Genomic DNA, 19,726 nt, shown 5'->3' on the forward strand with positions numbered 1-19,726 from the left:
GTCCGGTGACCAAACATAAAACCCGTAATTAGACAAAACTTCCGTCTACCAAATATAATTTGGAAATCATGACGAAAACTGAACCATATTTCCTCCTCTTCGGCTGGGTACCTCTCATCTATTTCCGTCGGTCGCTCAGTTTTTTGTTGGAGCATGGCATGTACTAGACCAGGATCATTGCTCGTGTATACTAAATCTAACCACGGACCGAAACATGTTGTTCTAAAAATTTTTTGTTGATTTTCAGTCAACGCTTTCTTCAACACAGGTATAAGAGTCAACATATTCTTCATCGTTAGCTTGGCTTCAACATATCCCTGAAAACAAAGAATTTTATGTTAAAAAATAACACCCGCAAAGACGCAAGAACAAATTTGTGTCTCCTTAAAAGGGAGACACATAGTCGCAAACACTGTCTTACGCCTGTTACATTCACAAGGCGCAAGGATGCAAGCATTAACTTGCGCCATCAACGATCAACAACTACTCTGATCTTCTGCCATTGCCGCATAAAACACGGATCTAAGGCGGTGTGTATGATATTAGGGTTTCTGCGTTGATGTGATGGTGGTCGTGATGCTGATGGTGGTGATGATGACGACTAATAGTGGTGATGATGATGGTGATGCTCCAACTGTTCGACGATGATGGTGGTTTGTGTAACGGGTCGCAAAATGAGGAATCGAACACGCAAGGTGTTAGTGTGTGTGAAATGATCGCAAGGGAGCAAATGGGGAAAATGAGAAAAACAACAGATTTTTTTTTATATAACAACAAAAATGCAAGGACGTAAGGTCGCAAATTTGCGCCTTGCGCGTTTTTGGTCGCAAGGTATCTTGCGCCTTGCGCGTTTTTGGTCGCAAGACTTGATTTGCGTCTTGTTGATAATATGATTTAAAGAAGGTAAAATATAGGTAGAATAAAATTTCAATAACATTTATGTAATCCGAATTGCATAGTTTATTACAAAAGGCCTTACGACCTAATTTATTACATGACCAACACATAGAAAACATTTAAGCAGCATGCAGAACCTCAGCATTCAACTTCACTCGATCAGAAGGATACACCAACTCATCTTCATCAAGAAAGAAGTTGTTCAACAACAAGCCATAGGGTAATCCTCTCCCAGCAGCCGCTGGCAATCCCACCATTCGATTAGTAACCACATATGCAAGATTAATTTGGATTTGTTCGATCAAACACATCAAAATCAAAACTTCGGTTACATATAGCTCCACATCATTATCATCTCGAAACATGACATTCTTCTTGATGACCCTCATCATCTGTCGATACTGATCCTGAATATGTTCTTCCCCGATTATGATAGGACCACTGTTTGGAAAGACAAAATCAGGTTTGCACAGTCCCAAAACATAACCAGAAGCTGAGAACAAATTTCCCGCAGGTGACCTCCTCGGGCCACTTTTCACATCCTTGCTTAGATTGAAAAACTTGAAATCCCCCGCGGGGATATCTAGGTTCTCCTCAAACTCCTCAAATGTCCAATTGTATGGATAACCAAACATGTTAAAGTGAACACATTTCACCTTACGTAGATCAAACACATAGTTTGCATAAAATTCCCTAACAAGTTTGGGATAGTATGTATTTTCTTGAGGATGATTGAGAAAAGCTCCAGCACTAATTTCCCGCCAGTACGCAGAAAATTTTGGTTGAGCAGCAACATAACAACCAGTCAGAATAGGACGATCATCCACTAGTCGTCGTCTATCATCAACCTGTTGTGATGACTCTCCTTGTGAAATTCTTCGTGAAGCTCTTCCTGACATGGATATTAACTGAAATGAACAACACACTAAAATTAATCATCATTAGCACAATTCATAAATACTAAAATTAGTGAAAAAAAATGCTTAAAACAGTACCTTGACGTGGCTATAAACTATGAATTGAATATGTTTTTAAATGTAATGAGACTGTGAATGCAAAGTTCCAGGATCATTCTATATATAGGGTAAAAATCTTATCCGAAAAAATCTAAGAAATCTTACGAAATCTTATCCAGAAAATCCAACTCTGATCAGATAAGGACGCAAGGCGCAAGGTCGCAAATTTGCGCCTTGAGCGGGTCTGGTCGCAAGGTTTCTTGCGACTTGCGCGGACATTTTGGAAAAAAAAAATTTGGGCTCTGAGGCAAAATTGGGTGAAAAAATGGGCAAAAAAGTGATGATCCTTAATTATGTTACTATCATTTTTGAAAAAAATTGAATCTTGACCACCCAATTAGCTATGAACCATAATTTACAACCATTAATTTATCTTCATATCGACCACTGGTTCATTTATTTTAATCTCAACCATTGATTTTTAATAAACAAAATTACTTCTCAATCACCATCACCACCACCACATACCACTACCACCCACCACCTATCATTAGCATCGGACTACCATTGGACCAACGGACCACCATGGACAACTTAACCACCACCGAACCATCGAGTTACGACCGGACCACCAAATCATCAGACCACCAAACCACCATCGGACCAACGAACCAAGACTGGACTATCGAACCACCACCGAAACACCAGAACACCACCGGACCATCGAACCACCACACCACCGCCAAATCAACCGTTTATAGGAGTAACTATCAATTTATTCTTATTATTAATTAAGATTAATATAATAAATATAAATATAAATAAATATAATTCAACAAATTCGTGAGGTGCACGCTAGTATAGTTAATAACAAATGGCTTATCATTTTTATTAGTTAATAATTTATACCTTCACTAAAACCGAAAAATGATGAATAGTTCCACCTTCTATGCTTTACCAACTTGTACTCCACACATCTACATTCGTACCATTAAAGAATCCCCTCCTACATGTTTCTAACTTTTGTACCACATGCATATACATCTTTGCCATACCACCTACTGTGACGACCCCGTCAAAACACTTAACGGTTCCGTCAGTTGGTCCCACAGCTTGATCGGACTTAAATGAATTAAATAAACATCATTGCATTCTTTTATTTCAAAAGTTTCCTAAAAAGGAAACATACCAAAATATGTAGTTTAAAAATAACCCAACATATTAAATAACCAAAGTTGACACAAAACATTGTCAACAAACCCACAAGTTTAAATTATCCAAAAACAGAATGCAAGCTTAAGTTTCAAAATTGTTTCATAAAATCTGCCCAAATGCATGCAGACTCTTCTAAACACAGCGGGAGCATCACATAAACTCAAGTACCTGTGAAAACATGCGAGTAAACTGTCAACACAAAGGTTGAGTGAATTATAGGTTTAAATAAGTAAATAAACTTTAGACCACAAGATTTAAAAATGTTAGAAAATATTAAACATTATTCCATTATCAATGAGCCACCTGGTAACCACTTAACCCTTTATTTACCCTTGCCAAACACAATAAATAATATACACCGAACAGTGTATCTACAACAAAATACGAAGTACTAAACATTCCGATTATAAATTGCTAGCGCGACTAGCTCGAAATGGGGTTGTCAAACCCGATAGATCTATCCGTAGGATTCGCGTTCACCAGTAGAGACCAGTGATTACAGTTACCAGACTAGGGAATATATTTGTTCAAATCATAACGAATAATTTAAATTTAATTGCCACTTGTGTCTAAACGTAAATAAATTGCATGTAATCACATCCCAAAAATATACTTTGAAAAGTATGTAAAAACGGGACTATAACTCACCTTAAAGCAAATGAAGTAACCACACAAAAATGCGAACAGCAAACGAAGTAAAGTGATCATGAATGATCACAACGCCGACCTATAAATAAAGCAGGTCGATATATATAACTAACTTAGGTCAAGTCTTAGTATGATAGCTATTGTACATGTTGCAAGTAGACATAGAACAATACTCAACATGCATCGGTTTGATCGGAACAGCGTACGGACACACACTTTCTATTTTTAGAAAGTTTCTATTTTAGGAAAGTTTCTATTTTAGGAAAGTTTCTATTTTTGAAAAGTTTCTATTTTAGGAAAGTTTCTATTTTTGGAAAGTTTCTATTTTAGGAAAGTTTCTATTTTTGGAAAGTTTCCAAATTTAGAAAGTTTCCATATTTAGAAAGTTTCTATTTTTAGAAAGTTTTTAAGTTAGGAAAGTTTCCTTAATTAGAAAGTCAACAAAAGTCAACTAAAAGTCAAAGTCAACTGAAAGTCAACTCAAAAGTCAACCTTGGTCAAACATAGTCAACATTAATTTTAAAAGTATAAGTTATAGTGATAATATAAGTTATAATGTTATTTAAAGTCAAATATGTATAATTATGTTATAACAATAAGTTTAATTAAATTAAAATGAATTAATAAAGTTAACATAAGTTTAAATGATATAATTAATATAACATAAGTATTTAATTAATTAATTAAATATTAGTCATAATATAAGTATTATTAATTAATAATAAATTTTAATCATATCATAAGTATTATTAATTAATAATGAATTATTAATCATATCATAAGTTTCTAATTATAATCATTAAATCATAAGTATTTAATAATTAAATTATAATTAAATAATAACTAAGCCTTATAATAATTAAATAATTAATTAATCCTTATTATAAGTCTTATTATAATAATCTCATAATATAAATTTAATACTTATCATAAGTATTTTTCCTTAAAAATAAAAGTATTATTAATCATAAGTTTAATTAAAAGTTTAATTAAATCATAAGTAATTAAATAATGATATAATAAATATATATCATAAGTCTTAAATTATAATAATTACTTTTTATATCATAAGTAATTTAATTATAATGAAAATCATTATTTATATAATAAGTTTTAATAATTAACCATAAGTTTTAAACAAAAGTTCATCGGGTCATATCTTGAGCCCCGGGTGTCAGTTTTCGGGGAGCCTTATATATATATATATCTCCGCCTAATCAAACCACCTGACACTTTGGTGCACTCAAGAACACTCCTAGAACAGTAACCAAGTCGTGATGATCAGCCATTACACCACTTGAAAATTTAATCCATTCAAAAACACGTTTTAGTCATAACGGGTGATCCGTGGCTCAGATTTAGATGACCCGAACATGAAAGTTCATCCCATCATTAATCCTAACACACTAGTACACCCTAAATACTCTAAAGTTGGTCACAAAGTCGGACCAAACCTGGTTCATTTCGTTTTCACATTTCAATCTTAACAAAACACCATTTTAATCATATCTTAAGTTCCGGGAATCGAAATGACATGAATCCGGAGTCTAAAATTAATGTCTTGATGAGAGGAACTCATCTAAACACTTCAATTTCACTTTTATATCAGTTACAATATCAGAAATGAACGAAAAGGCTGCTGTCCCAATTCAATCAAACCGAAAACATGTATAAACGAGCAATTCTACGCATACAATCATCAATCCAATAACATGTAACTATCATACTATCAATATAACATCAAAATACAGAAAAATATAGAAAAATTAAAAATCTAGGGTTAGGGTTTATACCCTACTCAAGAATTGAAAGATATGAACGTGTAGAGATCGAAGAGATGAATCCGATTATGATGAAAACCCTAAATTCCAAGCACTTGATTGATGAAGATGATGATGATAATGATGGTGGTGGTAGACGGCTCAAACAAAGAAAAAGAGGAAGGAGAAAACAAAAAAGTAGAAATGCTTAGGTTAAATGAGGAAGTAATGGTGTTTTTGATCAAATAGCCACTAGTTTGCAAAAGTTTCAAAACATCCCCCTCCCTAAGGGAATTTTCGGCCAAAATCAGCAAGGGGGTGGGCCCCACTTAAAATGTCCCGTTCTTATTGATTTAAAAACGTTCCATATTAATTGATTTCATTGCGAGGTTTTGACCTCTATATGAGACGTTTTTCAAAGACTGCATTCATTTTTAAAATAAATCATAACCTTTATTTCATCAATAAAGGTTTAAAAAGCTTTACGTAGATTATCAAATAATGATAATCTAAAATATACCGTTTACACACGACCATTACATAATGGTTTACAATACAAATATGTTACATCGAAATAAGTTTCTTGAATGCAGTTTTTACACAATATCATACAAGCATAGACTCCAAAACTTGTCCTTATTTTAGTATGCAACAACGGAAGCTCTTAATCATCACCTGAGAATAAACATGCTTTAAACATCAACAAAAATATTGGTGAGTTATAGGTTTAATCTCTATATTTATCAAATCATAATAATAATAGATCACAAGATTTCATTTTTCATAACAACCATCTCATATCAGGCATTTCGCAAACTGCATAGAGATAAAAATCATTCATATGGTGAACACCTGGTAACCGACATTAACTAGATGCATATAAGAATATCCCCTATCATTCCGGGACATCTATCGGACATGATAAAATAAACATCGAAGTACTAAAGCATCCGCTACAACGGATGGGGTTCGTCGGGCCCATAGATCTATCTTTAGGATTTGCGTCAATTAGTAGATCGGTTTACTAATTCTTAGGTTACCAAGCAAAAAGGGGCATATTCGGCTTCGATCATTCACCCATATAATGTAGTTTCAATTACTTGTGTCTATTTCGTAAAACATTTATAAAACTGCATGTATTCTCATCCCAAAAATATTAGATTTTAAAAGTGGGACTATAACTCACTTTCACCGATTATCACTTCGTCGAGAATTAGACTTGGCCACGGGTTAATTCACGAACCTATAACAATATATATATACATATCAAAATATGATCAAAATATATTCACAATATTTTCTTTATTACGTGTTGATGATTTTAGTTGTCCAGTTAGCAGTCCAACGTTAGAAGTCCATACTTAGTCCTATGTGAATAATTTAATATCTATCTTGAATCAATCCACGACCCAGTGTATACATATCTCAGTATTGATCACAACTCAAACTATATATATATTTTGGAATCAACCTCAACCCTGTATAGCTAACTCCAACATTTGTATATAGAGTGCCTATGGTTGTTCCGCAATATATATATATATATATATATATATATATATATATATATATATATATATATATATATATATATATATATATATATATATATATATATATATATATATATATATATATATATATGAGTCGACATGATAGGTCGAAACATTGTATACGTGTCTATGGTATCTCAAGATTACATAATATACAATATAAGTTGATTAAGTTATGGTTGGAATAGATTTGTTATGAAGTTTCACGTAGCTAAAATAAGTAATTTTTACCAATATTGTTTTACCCATAACTTCTTCGTTTTAAATCCGTTTTGAGTGATTTAAGCAGCTATGGTTTTGTATTGAACTTAACTTTATGAAACTAAACAGAAAAAGTATAAGTTTATAGTCAAAAATACAAGTTACAAGTCGTTTTTGAAAGAGGTAGTCATTTCCGTCGAAAGAACGACATCTTGATGACCATTTTGAAAAACATACTTTCACTTTGAGTTTTACCATGATTTTTGGATATAGTACCATGTTCATAAGAAAAATCATTTCCCCAGAAGTATAGCTTTTAAATCAAAGTTTTTAATAGTTTTTAATTATCCAAACCAAAACAGCCCCCGGTTTTACTACGACGACGTATATTCGGTTTTATGGTGTTTATCGTGTTTTCGGGTTTTAAATCATTAAGTTAGAATATCATATAGATATAGAACATGTGTTTAGTTGATTTTAAAAGTCTAGTTAGAAGGATTAACTTTGTTTGCGAACAAGTTTAGAATTAACTAAACAATGTTCTAGTGATTACAAGTTATAATCTTCGAATAAGATAGTTTTATATATATGAATCGAATGATGTTATGAATATCATTACTACCTCAAGTTTTCTGGATAAACCTAATGGAAAAGATAAAAATGGATCTAGCTTCAAAGGATCCTTGGATGGCTTGAAAGTTCTTGAAGCAGAATCATGACACGAAAACAAGTTCAAGTAAGATCATCACTTGAAATAAGATTGTTATAGTTATAGAAATTGAACCAAAGTTTGAATATGAGTATTATCTTGAATTAGAAAGATAACCTACTGTAAGAAACAAAGGTTTCTTGATCTTGGATGATTACTTGGAATGGATTTGTAAGATTGGAAGTAAGCTAGCAAACTTGGAAATGTTGTTGGTGTGTTCTTGAGTAGTTGTTTTATAACTTGGTTTATGTATGGATTTATGAACTAGATTGAGCTAGATTTTGTTGAAGATGATGAAGAACACTTAGAACACCAAGAGAGAACTTGAGAGAGAGTAGTTTGATTCAAAAAAATTGCAAAGTGAAAGTGTTATTGGTAGGTGATAAAAACGTGATTCTTGGTATGTCATATAGGCTCCATTAGTTTGATTTTTAGTGTAATAATTCTAGCTAGTTGCCAAATGATGGTTCCCACAAGGTTAGGTAACTCACATGGGCTGCTAAGAGCTGATTATTGGAGTGTATATACTAATAGTAAATACATCTAGAAGCTGCGTATTGTACGAGTACATGTACGGGTACATACGTGTAGAATTGTTGGTGAAAATGAATGAGAATGTAATTGTAAGTATTTTTGTTAACTGGAAGTACTTTGATATATGTCTTGAAGTCTTTCAAAAGTGTTCAAATACATTTAAATACATTACATGTATATGCATTTTAATGAAGTCGTTTAGCCATCGATAGTCGTTACATGTAAGTGTTGTTTTGAAACCTTTAAATTAACGATCTCATTTAATGTTGTTAATCCATTGTTTATTATATCTAATGAGATGTTAAATTCTTATATTATCATGTTAACATGATGTATGAATATATCTTAATATGATATATATACATTAAAATCTCGGTACAACGATAATCGTTACGTATATGTCTCGTTTCGAAATCCTTAAGTTAGTAGTCTTGTTTTTACTTATGTAGTTCATTGTTAACACACTTAATGATATATTTAATTATCATTTTATCATGTTAAATATAATGTAACAATACTTTAATATGTTTCATATATATTCAGTAAGGCGTTGTTATAACGATAATCGTTATATATATCATTTCGAGTTTCTTACGTCAATAGTCTCATTTTATGTACATAACTCATTGTTACTATATTTAATGAGATACTTGATTATCATTATATCATGTTAAACATATATATTTATCCATATATGTATCATCATGTCATATACAACTTATAGCGTTCGTGAATCATCGATCAAACTGGGTGATCAAACATTTACATAATTTCTGTTTCAATTAACCAAGTCTTAACAAGTTTGATTGCTTAACATGTTGGAAACATTTAATCATGCAAATATAGTTTTCATTAAACATATAATCATAGAAAGGTTCGGAAAAGTTCGGGTCACTACAGTACCTACCCGTTAAATAAATTTTGTCCCGAAATTTTAAGCGGTTGAAGGTGTTGTAGTGACCCGAACTTTTTCGAACTTTTCTATGATGGTATATTAAATGAAAATGAAAACTATATTTGCATGATTAAATGTTTCCAACATGTTAAGCAATCAAACTTGTTAAGACTTGGTTAATTGAAACTGAAATTTTGTAAATGTTTGATCACCCAGTTTGACCAATAATTCACGAACGGTATAAGTTGTATATGACATGATGATACATATATGGATAAAGATATATGTTAAACATGATATATTGATAATAAAGTATCTCATTAAATATAGTAACAATGAATTATATACATAAAAATGAGATTATTGACGTAAGAAACTCGAAATGATATATTTAACGATTATCGTTATAACAACGCCTTACTAAATATATATGAATCATATTAAGGTATTGTTGCATTATATTTAACATGATAAAATGATAATTAAATATATCATTAAATGTATTAACAATGAACTACATAAGTAAAAACAAGACTACTAACTTAAGGATTTCGAAACGAGACATATACGTAACGATTATCGTTGTAACGACATTTTAATGTATATATATATATCATATTAAGATATATTCATATATCATGTTAACATGATAATATAACAATTTAACATCTCATGTGATATAAGAAACAATGGATTAATAACATTAAATGAGATCGTTAACTTAAAGGTTTCAAAACAACACTTACATGTAACGACTATCGATGGCTAAACGAATTCATTAAAATGTATATACATGTAATGTATTTAAATTTATTTGAACACTTTTTAAAGACTTCAAGACATATATCAAAGTACTTCCAGTTAACAAAAATACTTACAATTACATTCTCATTCATTTTCATCAACAATTCTACACGTATGTACTCGTAGAATACGTAGCTTCTAGATGTATTTACTATTGGTATATACACATAAAAATCTGCTCTTAGCAGCCCATGTGAGCTACCTAACCTTATGGGAACCATCATTTGGCAACTAGCTAGAATTATTATACTAAAAATCAAACTAATGGAGCCTATATGACTCATGGTGTACCACGTTTTCATCATTCACCATAAACACATTCACTTTGCAATTTTTATGAATCAAATTACTCTCTCTCAAGTGTTCTTCATTTGTTCTAAGTTTTCTTCATCTTTTTCTTCATAATCTAGCTCAATCTAGTTCATAAATCCTAAACTAGATCAACATACAAAACAACAACTCAAGAACACACCAACACCACCTTTAAGTTTGCTAGCTCACTTCCAATCTTGTAAAGTGATCATCCAACCTCAAGAAATCTTTGTTTCTTATAGAAAGTTATCTTTCTAATTCAAGGTAAGAATCATATTCAAACTTTGGTTCAATTTCTATAACTATAACAATCTTATTTCGAGTGAAAATCTTACTTGAACTTGTTTTCGTGTCATGATCCTGCTTCAAGAACTTTCAAGCCATCCAAGGATCCTTTGAAGCTAGATCCATTTTTCTCATTTCCAGTAGGTTTATCCAAGGAACTTGAGGTAGTAATGATGTTCATAACATCATTCAATTCATACATAAAAAGCTGTCTTATTCGATGTTATAAACTTGTAATCACTAGAACATAGTTTAGTTAATTCTAAACTTGTTCGCAAATAAAGTTAATCCTTCTAACTGCACTTTTAAAATTAACTAAACACATGTTCTATATCTATATGGTATACTAACTTAATGATTTGAAACTTGGAAACACGATAAACACCATAAAACCGGATATACGCCGTCGTAGTTACAACCGAGGGCTATTTTGGTTTGGATAATTAAAAACTATGAAAAACTTTGATTTAAAAGCTATACTTTTGGGAAAATGATTTTTCTTATGAACATGAAACCATATCCAAAAATCATGGTTAAACTCAAAGTGAAAGTATGTTTTTCAAAATAGTCATCAAGATGTCGTTCTTTCGACGGAAATGACTACCTCTTTCAAAAACGACTTGTAACTTGTATTTCTGACTATAAACTTATACTTTTTCTGTTTAGTTTCATAAATTCAAGTTCAATACAAAACCATGGCCGCTTAAATCACTCAAAACGGATGAGAAACGAAGAAATGGAGAGCAAAACAAAATTGGTAAAAACTACTCATTTTAGCTACGTGAAAATTTGTAACAAATCTATTCCAACCATAACTTAATCAACTTATATTGTATATTATGTAATCTTGAGATACCATAGACGCGTATACAATGTTTTGACCTATCATGTGGACACATCTATATATATATTTCGGAACAACCATAGACACTCTATATGTGAATGTTGGAGTTAGCTATACAGGGTTGAGGTTGATTCCAAAATATATATATAGTTTGAGTTGTGATCAATACTGAGATATGTATACACTGGGTCGTGGATTGATTCAATATATATATTAAATTATTCATGTACGATCAATTGTGGACTTCTAACGTTGGACCGCTAACTGGACAACTAAAAATCATCAACACGTAATAAAGAAAATATTGTGAATATATTTCGATCATATTTTGATATATGTATATATTGTTATAGGTTCGTGAATCAACCCGTAGCCAAGTCTAATTCTCGATGAAGTGATAATTGGTGAAAGTGAGTTATAGTCCCACTTTTAAAAATCTAATATTTTTGGGATGAGAATACATGCAGTTTTATAAATGCTTTTCGAAATAGACACAAGTATGTGAAACTATATTCTATGGTTGAAGGATCGAATTTGGATATGCCCCTTTTTAGCTTGTTAGCCTAAGAATTAGTAAACTGTTCTACTAATTGACGTGAATCCTAAAGATAGATCTATCAGGCCCAACGAGCCCCATCCGAACTTGCCGGATGCTTTAGTACTTCGATTTTATCATGTCCGATGTAGAGTCCCGGAATGATAGGGGATATTCTATATGCATGTAGTTAATGTCGGTTACCAGGTGTTCACCATATGAATGATTTTTATCTCTGCAGTTTGCGAATGCCTGATTTGAGATAGTTGTTATGAAAAATAAAATCTTGTGGTCTATTATTATTATGATTTGATAAATGTAGAAATTAAACCTATAACTCACCAACAATTTTGTTGACGTTTAAAGCATGTTTATTCTCAGGTGATTATTAAGAGCTTCCGCTGTCGCATACTAAAATAAGGACAAGATTTGGAGTCCATGCTTGTATGATATTGTGTAAAAACTGCATTCACGAAACTTACTTCGTTGTAACATATTTGTATTGTAAACCATTATGTAATGGTCATGTGTAAACATGATATTTTAGATTATCATTATTTGATAATCTACGTAAAGTCTTTTAAACCTTTATTGATGAATTAAAGGTTATGGTTTGTTTTAAAAAAATGAATGCAGTCTTTGAAAAACGTCTCATATAGAGGTCAAAACCTCGCAACGAAATCAATTAATATGGAACGTTTTTAATCAATAAGAACGGGACATTTCAGATGTCTACCTCTAGAACAAGTCCCATTGACTCACCTAATAATAATGAAGAGTCAAATGTAATTTGGAATGATTCGTGGACTGATTCACAAGTTCCCGAAGAGGAACCGGAAGAAGAATCGGAACCGGAAGAAGAATCGGAACCGGAAGAGGAGGAACCGGAGGAGGAGGAACCGGAAGAAGAAATAGAACCGGTGGGGGAAATAATAAAACGGTTAAGTAAAAGAAAATCCTCAACCTACCGACCAAGGTTAATTATGGTCAATGGTGTTTCCGCCAAGGAAGCAAAATATTGGGAGGATTACCAATTCTCCGATGAATCGGATCCCGACGAGGATTCCGATGATGTTATAGAAATTACCCCAACTGAATTTAAAAAGGCATAAGAAAATAATAAGGAAAAGGGTATAAAAATAGAGAAATCTAATTCCAACCCCGATGAACTTTATATGTATCTTCAACCCCCGAATTCCTTAAGTTGTAACAATGACCCGGGAACCTCTAAACCACCAGGTTTTTCTAAACTGTTGTGGAAAACGACAGCTCGTATTAGGGGAACATCATATATCCCTAAAAACTTTGCAAAAAGAACCAAGTTCGAAGAAGAATAAACGAGTGAGTCGGAATAAGATAATTGTATTCATGCGGTGTAATATATGATGACCCGGAAATTTCCGACCAAATTTAAACTTTAATCTTTATAGGATTCCGACACGATAAGCAAAGTCTATTAAACCGAGCCTCAAAATGTTGGAAATATTTTTCATAAATGCATTTGACCTTTAACTATTCCCGACGATTCACGAACATCGGTGTGTAAATAAATATATATGTTATGAGTAATATTAGTAATATTATTAGATAATTTTATTACCATTACAATTACGAATCATTAATATAAGAGAAATACAAATTGTTTTGATTATCATTAGTAATATCATTTTTAAAATTATTATAAGTAGTGTTATTACTAATACTAGTTATAATATTAGTGATATCATTTTTATTATGATTATTATCATTAAACTTACTAACATTATCATTTTAAGATCGTTATTATTTATTAATATGATTATTATTAATAATATAATCACTATTATTATTATTATTATTAGTATTATTATTATACTTAAATGTTTAATAATACTAATTAGTTACAATATATATATATATATATATATATATATATATATATATATATATATATATATATATATATATATATATATATATATATATATATATATATATATATATATATATATATATATATATATATATATATATATATATATATATATCACGATTGCAAATCTCATAAATTCAACATAACTGTATATAATTGATTAACAGTACAAATCAAGTTAACACTACAATACAACAAAGATCGAAATCTGTTTTACATAGCTATACCTACGTATACATAAATATAGATGTATAAATACATATATACATACAATTACAAATACAGAATAGAACGTAATCAGTTTCTTATATCTTCTCTACTGTGGTTGATTGATCCTTTAAATCTATCTAGTACAAATCACAAACCAAAACAGATGAATAATCCAAAAATCGGTTACACATTGATATCACAGGTACGATTTTGTTATCAATCCTTTTCTGCTTTTAAATTTTGTTATCTTCTTCTGATACGAATATTTGCTGACGACCCATCTTCTCTTTTATATACAATCGACCAACTCGGGATAGAGGGCAAACATCCCAATTCCTTTTTCGTTACCATTATCAAGTACCAATAATAATTAACACAATCTGTTAAATTAAAACAGAAGAATTAAACTCGAACCTGTCAAACACCTCTATTTTTTTTCTTTCTTTCTCTTCGTTGAATCACATTGAATCACTTTCGATTTAATTTATTTCCTTGTGTGTTTCTTTTCGTACCCACTGCTACTGCTACAATCGATCTTTCACTTCGATCAACATGAAATCATAGCCACCTTGACCCACTACAACCGAACCTCAATAACATCGGATTACCTCACCTTAAAACCCATCACCTTGTCATCGATCAATCAACAACAACCACTGTTTTCATGCTTAGCCACCACCTTATGGGTCATAAGCCTCACCATCTCTCTTCTCTCTCTCCTGTAAATGGTGTGAATTAGAGTAAAAGATGATGATGATATGCGGATATGTAACCAAATCGAAACTTGCTATATATCTTCTCTTTTCTGTGCCAATCATTATATAAAGTGTTGCTGATTCATCGATGCATAGTTACTGCTATATATAGAAAATAATGATGATGATATAACGCGATAATAATGGTGATGATGTAACTAGTAGGGATGAGGAAACATGCTTTGTATATCATTCAGTATATCATGTGGTTCCACAACAAGCAAGTGATAATCTTATTTAATGAAAGTGGGAAGTTGCTGTATCACTTTACATATTAAAAACCATAACAGTGCACCAATGATTCCTTTGGTTTTTCCTTCTCTTAAGCATATTAGGTGAACTAGTGGGACAAGTTAGGACCGAATTTTTTTTTTTAGCTGTTTGATCATGGAATGTGGGGCTCACGAAGGGAGAGATATAAAGGATCCCAAATCCAACGAAATTGTTGAAGCAACATCCTTATTTTCTATACAGAATCTGCAACGGGCCACTGTTGGGCCGAGGGCCAAGTTATTATATATATATTTTTCTCTGTTGGGCTTGAGTAAGAGGATTAGTGGGCCGATGTGATTCGGTTTGTTGTGGTGGGCCGAAGCCCAATTTTAGTTAGAAATGAATGATAATGGAACATGATATTGATAATGATTAAGTTATGGTGATGAATGTGGGTAGACTACGTATGATTATAATTATGAACGAGCGATAGTGATGAATTATTTAGGAAGATGATAAAACTGATTCGTATATGTTAAAAGAATAATTGGGTGACATATTTCAAGAATGATAACAGCGGAGCAGTGGTTAGTGTTGTGGTGTTAAACTAAGAGGTTTCGGGCATTTTTTTTTCTTGAGAAACACATAGCGTAATGGTTAAGGATGTTTTCGGGTTAGCGGGACGTCGCGGGTTCAAACCCGGACTTGGGTATTTTTTAGGACATCATCTTTGAGGTAGATATTTAATTTATTTACTTATCATTATTATTATTCTTATCATTATTATCATTATATTTATTAAAATAAATGTTAGTATTATTAGAAAAATCATTATTTTTATAGTTAGTATTATTAGTAGTATTATTAATATTATCATTATTATTATTATTATTATTATTATTATTATTATTATTATTATTATTATTATTATTATTATTATTATTATTATTATTATTATTATTATTATTATTATTATTATTATTATTATTATTATTATTATTATTATTATTATTATTATTATTATTACTACTACTACTTTTATATTAATAATATTATAATAACAAATAAATATTTTCTATATAAGAGTATATATATTACAACTACCATAACATTTCATATAATTATATATATTAAGATTATTTATATAGATATTTATATATAACAAATTATTGATTTTAATAAGATCCTTGCAAGAGGTCTCAGGTTCAATTCTTGGGTTGGCCAGGGAAGGGTTGGAAACAGCCAGGGAGTATTCCTGATGGGCTGCGTACACTAGAGTATGGGGTCGGATTACTCGCCCTTTCCGGGTAACCCGAACAGGGAAAACCTTACAACTTTTAGATACACTACTTCTCTCTCCTGCTTTCTCTCACAACAGCTCACACACACCATTTCTAAACCCAAAACTAACAAATCGTATATACTAATTTTAAGCTATAAATCACTTTATTTTAGAAAACACCACCACTAGAAACTAACTGGATTCAATTTTACGATCCTAACGGCACCATCTACGCTGGAATAGAAGCTTTCACCCCCCGACGGGAGTTCACTGCCGGAATTTTGTTTTTGCCGTCCAATAGTACCGAAAAAGTGTTTTTCGGCGGGTTCTTGTTTCTCTCCCCTTTTACACATATTTATTCGTTTATTCTAATTTTATCTCCCTTTGTTCGGTCCATCTACCTGAGTTTAGTTTGCTGGGATTGTTAATTACAGTACTTAATTTGCCTTTGTTTACTTTGCTGGGTTTGTTAATTTTTGAGTTTTACTTTTCTTTCTTAATTATTCCGTATATTAATATAATAATAAATATAAAAAATTATAAATATAAATATAATAATAACAATAATAATATTTCTCATTGTAGGCTGGCTTTGCTTAGTTACCATTATTAGTTTATTATCTCTACTGATATTATTTTTGTGCTACTTTTTAGGTACGTATATATATATAGTTTTTTTTTTTTTTATCATATATTGCCACTACTACTTGTATAAATATATTTGGTTTTATTTTTTTGAGTAAGAATAGACGCTTCTCGTAGAGATGGTTACTTGAGGTCATGTCCTTCTAGCTTTGCGGCGGTTAGGTCTAGAGGGTTTAGAAGAGGGGATAGGCTAGCGAACCGTGTTAGGATTAGAGTGGGGAGTTGGAATGTAGGATCTTTGACTAGCAAATCACGTGAGCTTGTAGATAGTTTACTTAAGAGATAAGTGGACATTTTGTGTTGTTCAAGAGACTAGATGGAGAGGTGAAGAGGCGGTTTGTATTGATGACTACAAGTTGTGGTTTTCTGGTTTTAGCGTAGCTAGAAACGGGGTAGGAATCATTATAGGACGCCCCTATAGGGACCATGTTGTGGGTGTGGAGAGGTTTAGCGATAGGATTATGTCGGTTAGGTTAGTTGTCCAGGAGGAGAATTTCATGGTCATTAGCGCTTACGCACCTCATGCGGGTTTAGGAGAAGACGAAAAGAGACGTTTTTGGGAATCGTTGGATGCAGTTGTGAGGAGGTGCCCTGCTGACCATCGATTGCTCATTGGGGGAGATCTTAATGGACATATAGGAACTGATGTGGAGGGTTATGATGGAGTCTATGGGGGCTTTGGATTCGGAGTTAGAAATGAAGAAGGGCGCTCTATCCTCGAATTCGCTGTTGCCCACGATTTGGTTGTTGCAAATTCTTTCTTCAAGAAGACGGAGGCTCAACTTGCAACCTTCCATAGTGGGGGGAATAGTACCCAGATTGACTATTTATTGCTTCGCAAAGGGGACCTTAGGTCATGCGGAGACTGTAGGGCCCTAACTACATGGGCATGTTCCACTCGACACAGATTCTTGGTCATGGAGTTAGTTCTTCAGAGACGAGTTTTTAGGAGTGCGAGACCCGCTCAACCTCGAATTCTATGGAAGAATCTGAATGAAGAGAAGGCTGAAACATTTAAAGCTTTAGTTTTAGAAAGAGTTGAGGCAGGAGTGGAGATGGATACTCATGTTAATGCGGATCAGATGTGGGAGAGTCTGGCATCCACTATTAGAGAGGCAGCTAAGGAATCCTTAGGGGTGGCAGTAGGGACTTCGAAAGGACATAGGCCTAGTAGAGAATCATGGTGGATCAGTGACGAGGTTCAAACCAAAGTCGCGCTTAAGTACCTGAGGTTTAGGGAGCTCACTGCATGTCGGGAGGGAACAACCGAGGATAGAACTATGGCTGAATAGAGATATAAAGAAGCCAAGAGAGAAGCTAAGAAGGTTGTTGCATGTGCAAAAGATAAAGCGTATGAAGATTTGTATAAGAAACTAGACTCTAAAGAAGGAGCAAATGATATCTACAGGATTGCAAAAGCTAGAGAGCGTAGAAGGAGGGATATAGATAACATCAAGTTTATCAAAGATGAAGCCGGTCAAACCATAGTGAAGGAAAACGAAATTAGAAAAAGATGGGAAGGGTATTTCTCATCTCTTTTCTTTGGTGGAGGACCTGTGCATCGAGAGGATATGCAAGACTTGGGTATAGGACAATTCCAGAACAACAATTTTTGTAGGAGGATCTGCCAGGAAGAAGTAAGATCAGCACTACGAAAGATGGGGAGAAACAAAGCGGTTGGTCCAGACCAGATTCTGATAGAGGCGTGGCGGTGCCTCGGAGAGGATGGTGTTAGGTGGTTGACGTGTCTTTTTAACAAGACGTTTAGATGCTATAAATGCCTACGGAATGGAGACTTAGTGAGATTATCCCCATCTACAAAAATAAAGGGGATGCCCAAATTTGCGGTAATTATAGAGGCATAAAATTACTTAGTCATACTATGAAGCTCTGGGAGAAAGTGATCGAGACTAGACTTTGGCGAGAAACTACTATTTAGGAGAACCAATTTGGCTTCATGCCAGGGCGCTCTTCGATGGAGGCAATTCATATTATAAGGAGTCTTATAGAGAAGTTTAGGGAAAAGCAAAAGAGCCTAGAGATGGTTTTCTTAGACTTAGAAAAGGCATATGATTGTGTTCCGCGAAAGCTGATTTAGAAGACACTTAATGTTAGAGGTATCCCAAGTAGATACATTAGAGCTATTGTGGATATGTATGAAGGGGCGAAGTCTTGTGTTTGAACTCCTGTGGGAAACACAGAGTATTTTTCGATAGATTTAGGCCTGCACCAGGGATCTGCCCTTAGCCCTTTCCTTTTCGCTTTGATCCTCGACGAGTTGTCTCGGGGATTATAAGAGAGCATCCCCTGGTGTTTGATTTTTTCCGACGATATTGTGCTTGTATCAGAATCCAAAGAGGATCTTAATAGAAGACTAGAGCAATGAAGGGAGACCTTAGAACAAAACAGACTACGGATCAGTAGACAAAAGACGGAATACCTTAGGTGTGATTTCGCCAAGACAGAGGATGAACAAAATGTTGGAGTACATATTAACATTGGGGACCAGATCTTGCATCCACAAGATCGTTTAGATATCTAGGCTCGGTCCTTCACAAATC

The 19,726-nt window shown here is 32.8% G+C and overlaps 1 protein-coding gene across 1 annotated transcript; it reads left to right on the top strand.

Annotated features, from left to right (window-relative positions):
- Positions 1-5,553: 5,553 nt before the first annotated feature.
- Positions 5,554-19,030, top strand: LOC139863254 (uncharacterized). The gene is made up of 4 exons (XM_071851891.1): positions 5,554-5,674; positions 17,270-17,419; positions 17,475-18,364; positions 18,458-19,030. The coding sequence occupies exons 1-4, from the start codon at positions 5,554-5,556 to the stop codon at positions 19,028-19,030; spliced, it is 1,734 nt and encodes a 577-aa protein (XP_071707992.1).
- Positions 19,031-19,726: the final 696 nt, after the last annotated feature.

The sequence above is a fragment of the Rutidosis leptorrhynchoides genome, chromosome 8 (genome assembly GCF_046630445.1).
Source record: "Rutidosis leptorrhynchoides isolate AG116_Rl617_1_P2 chromosome 8, CSIRO_AGI_Rlap_v1, whole genome shotgun sequence".
NCBI classification, from domain to species: Eukaryota; Viridiplantae; Streptophyta; class Magnoliopsida; order Asterales; family Asteraceae; genus Rutidosis; species Rutidosis leptorrhynchoides.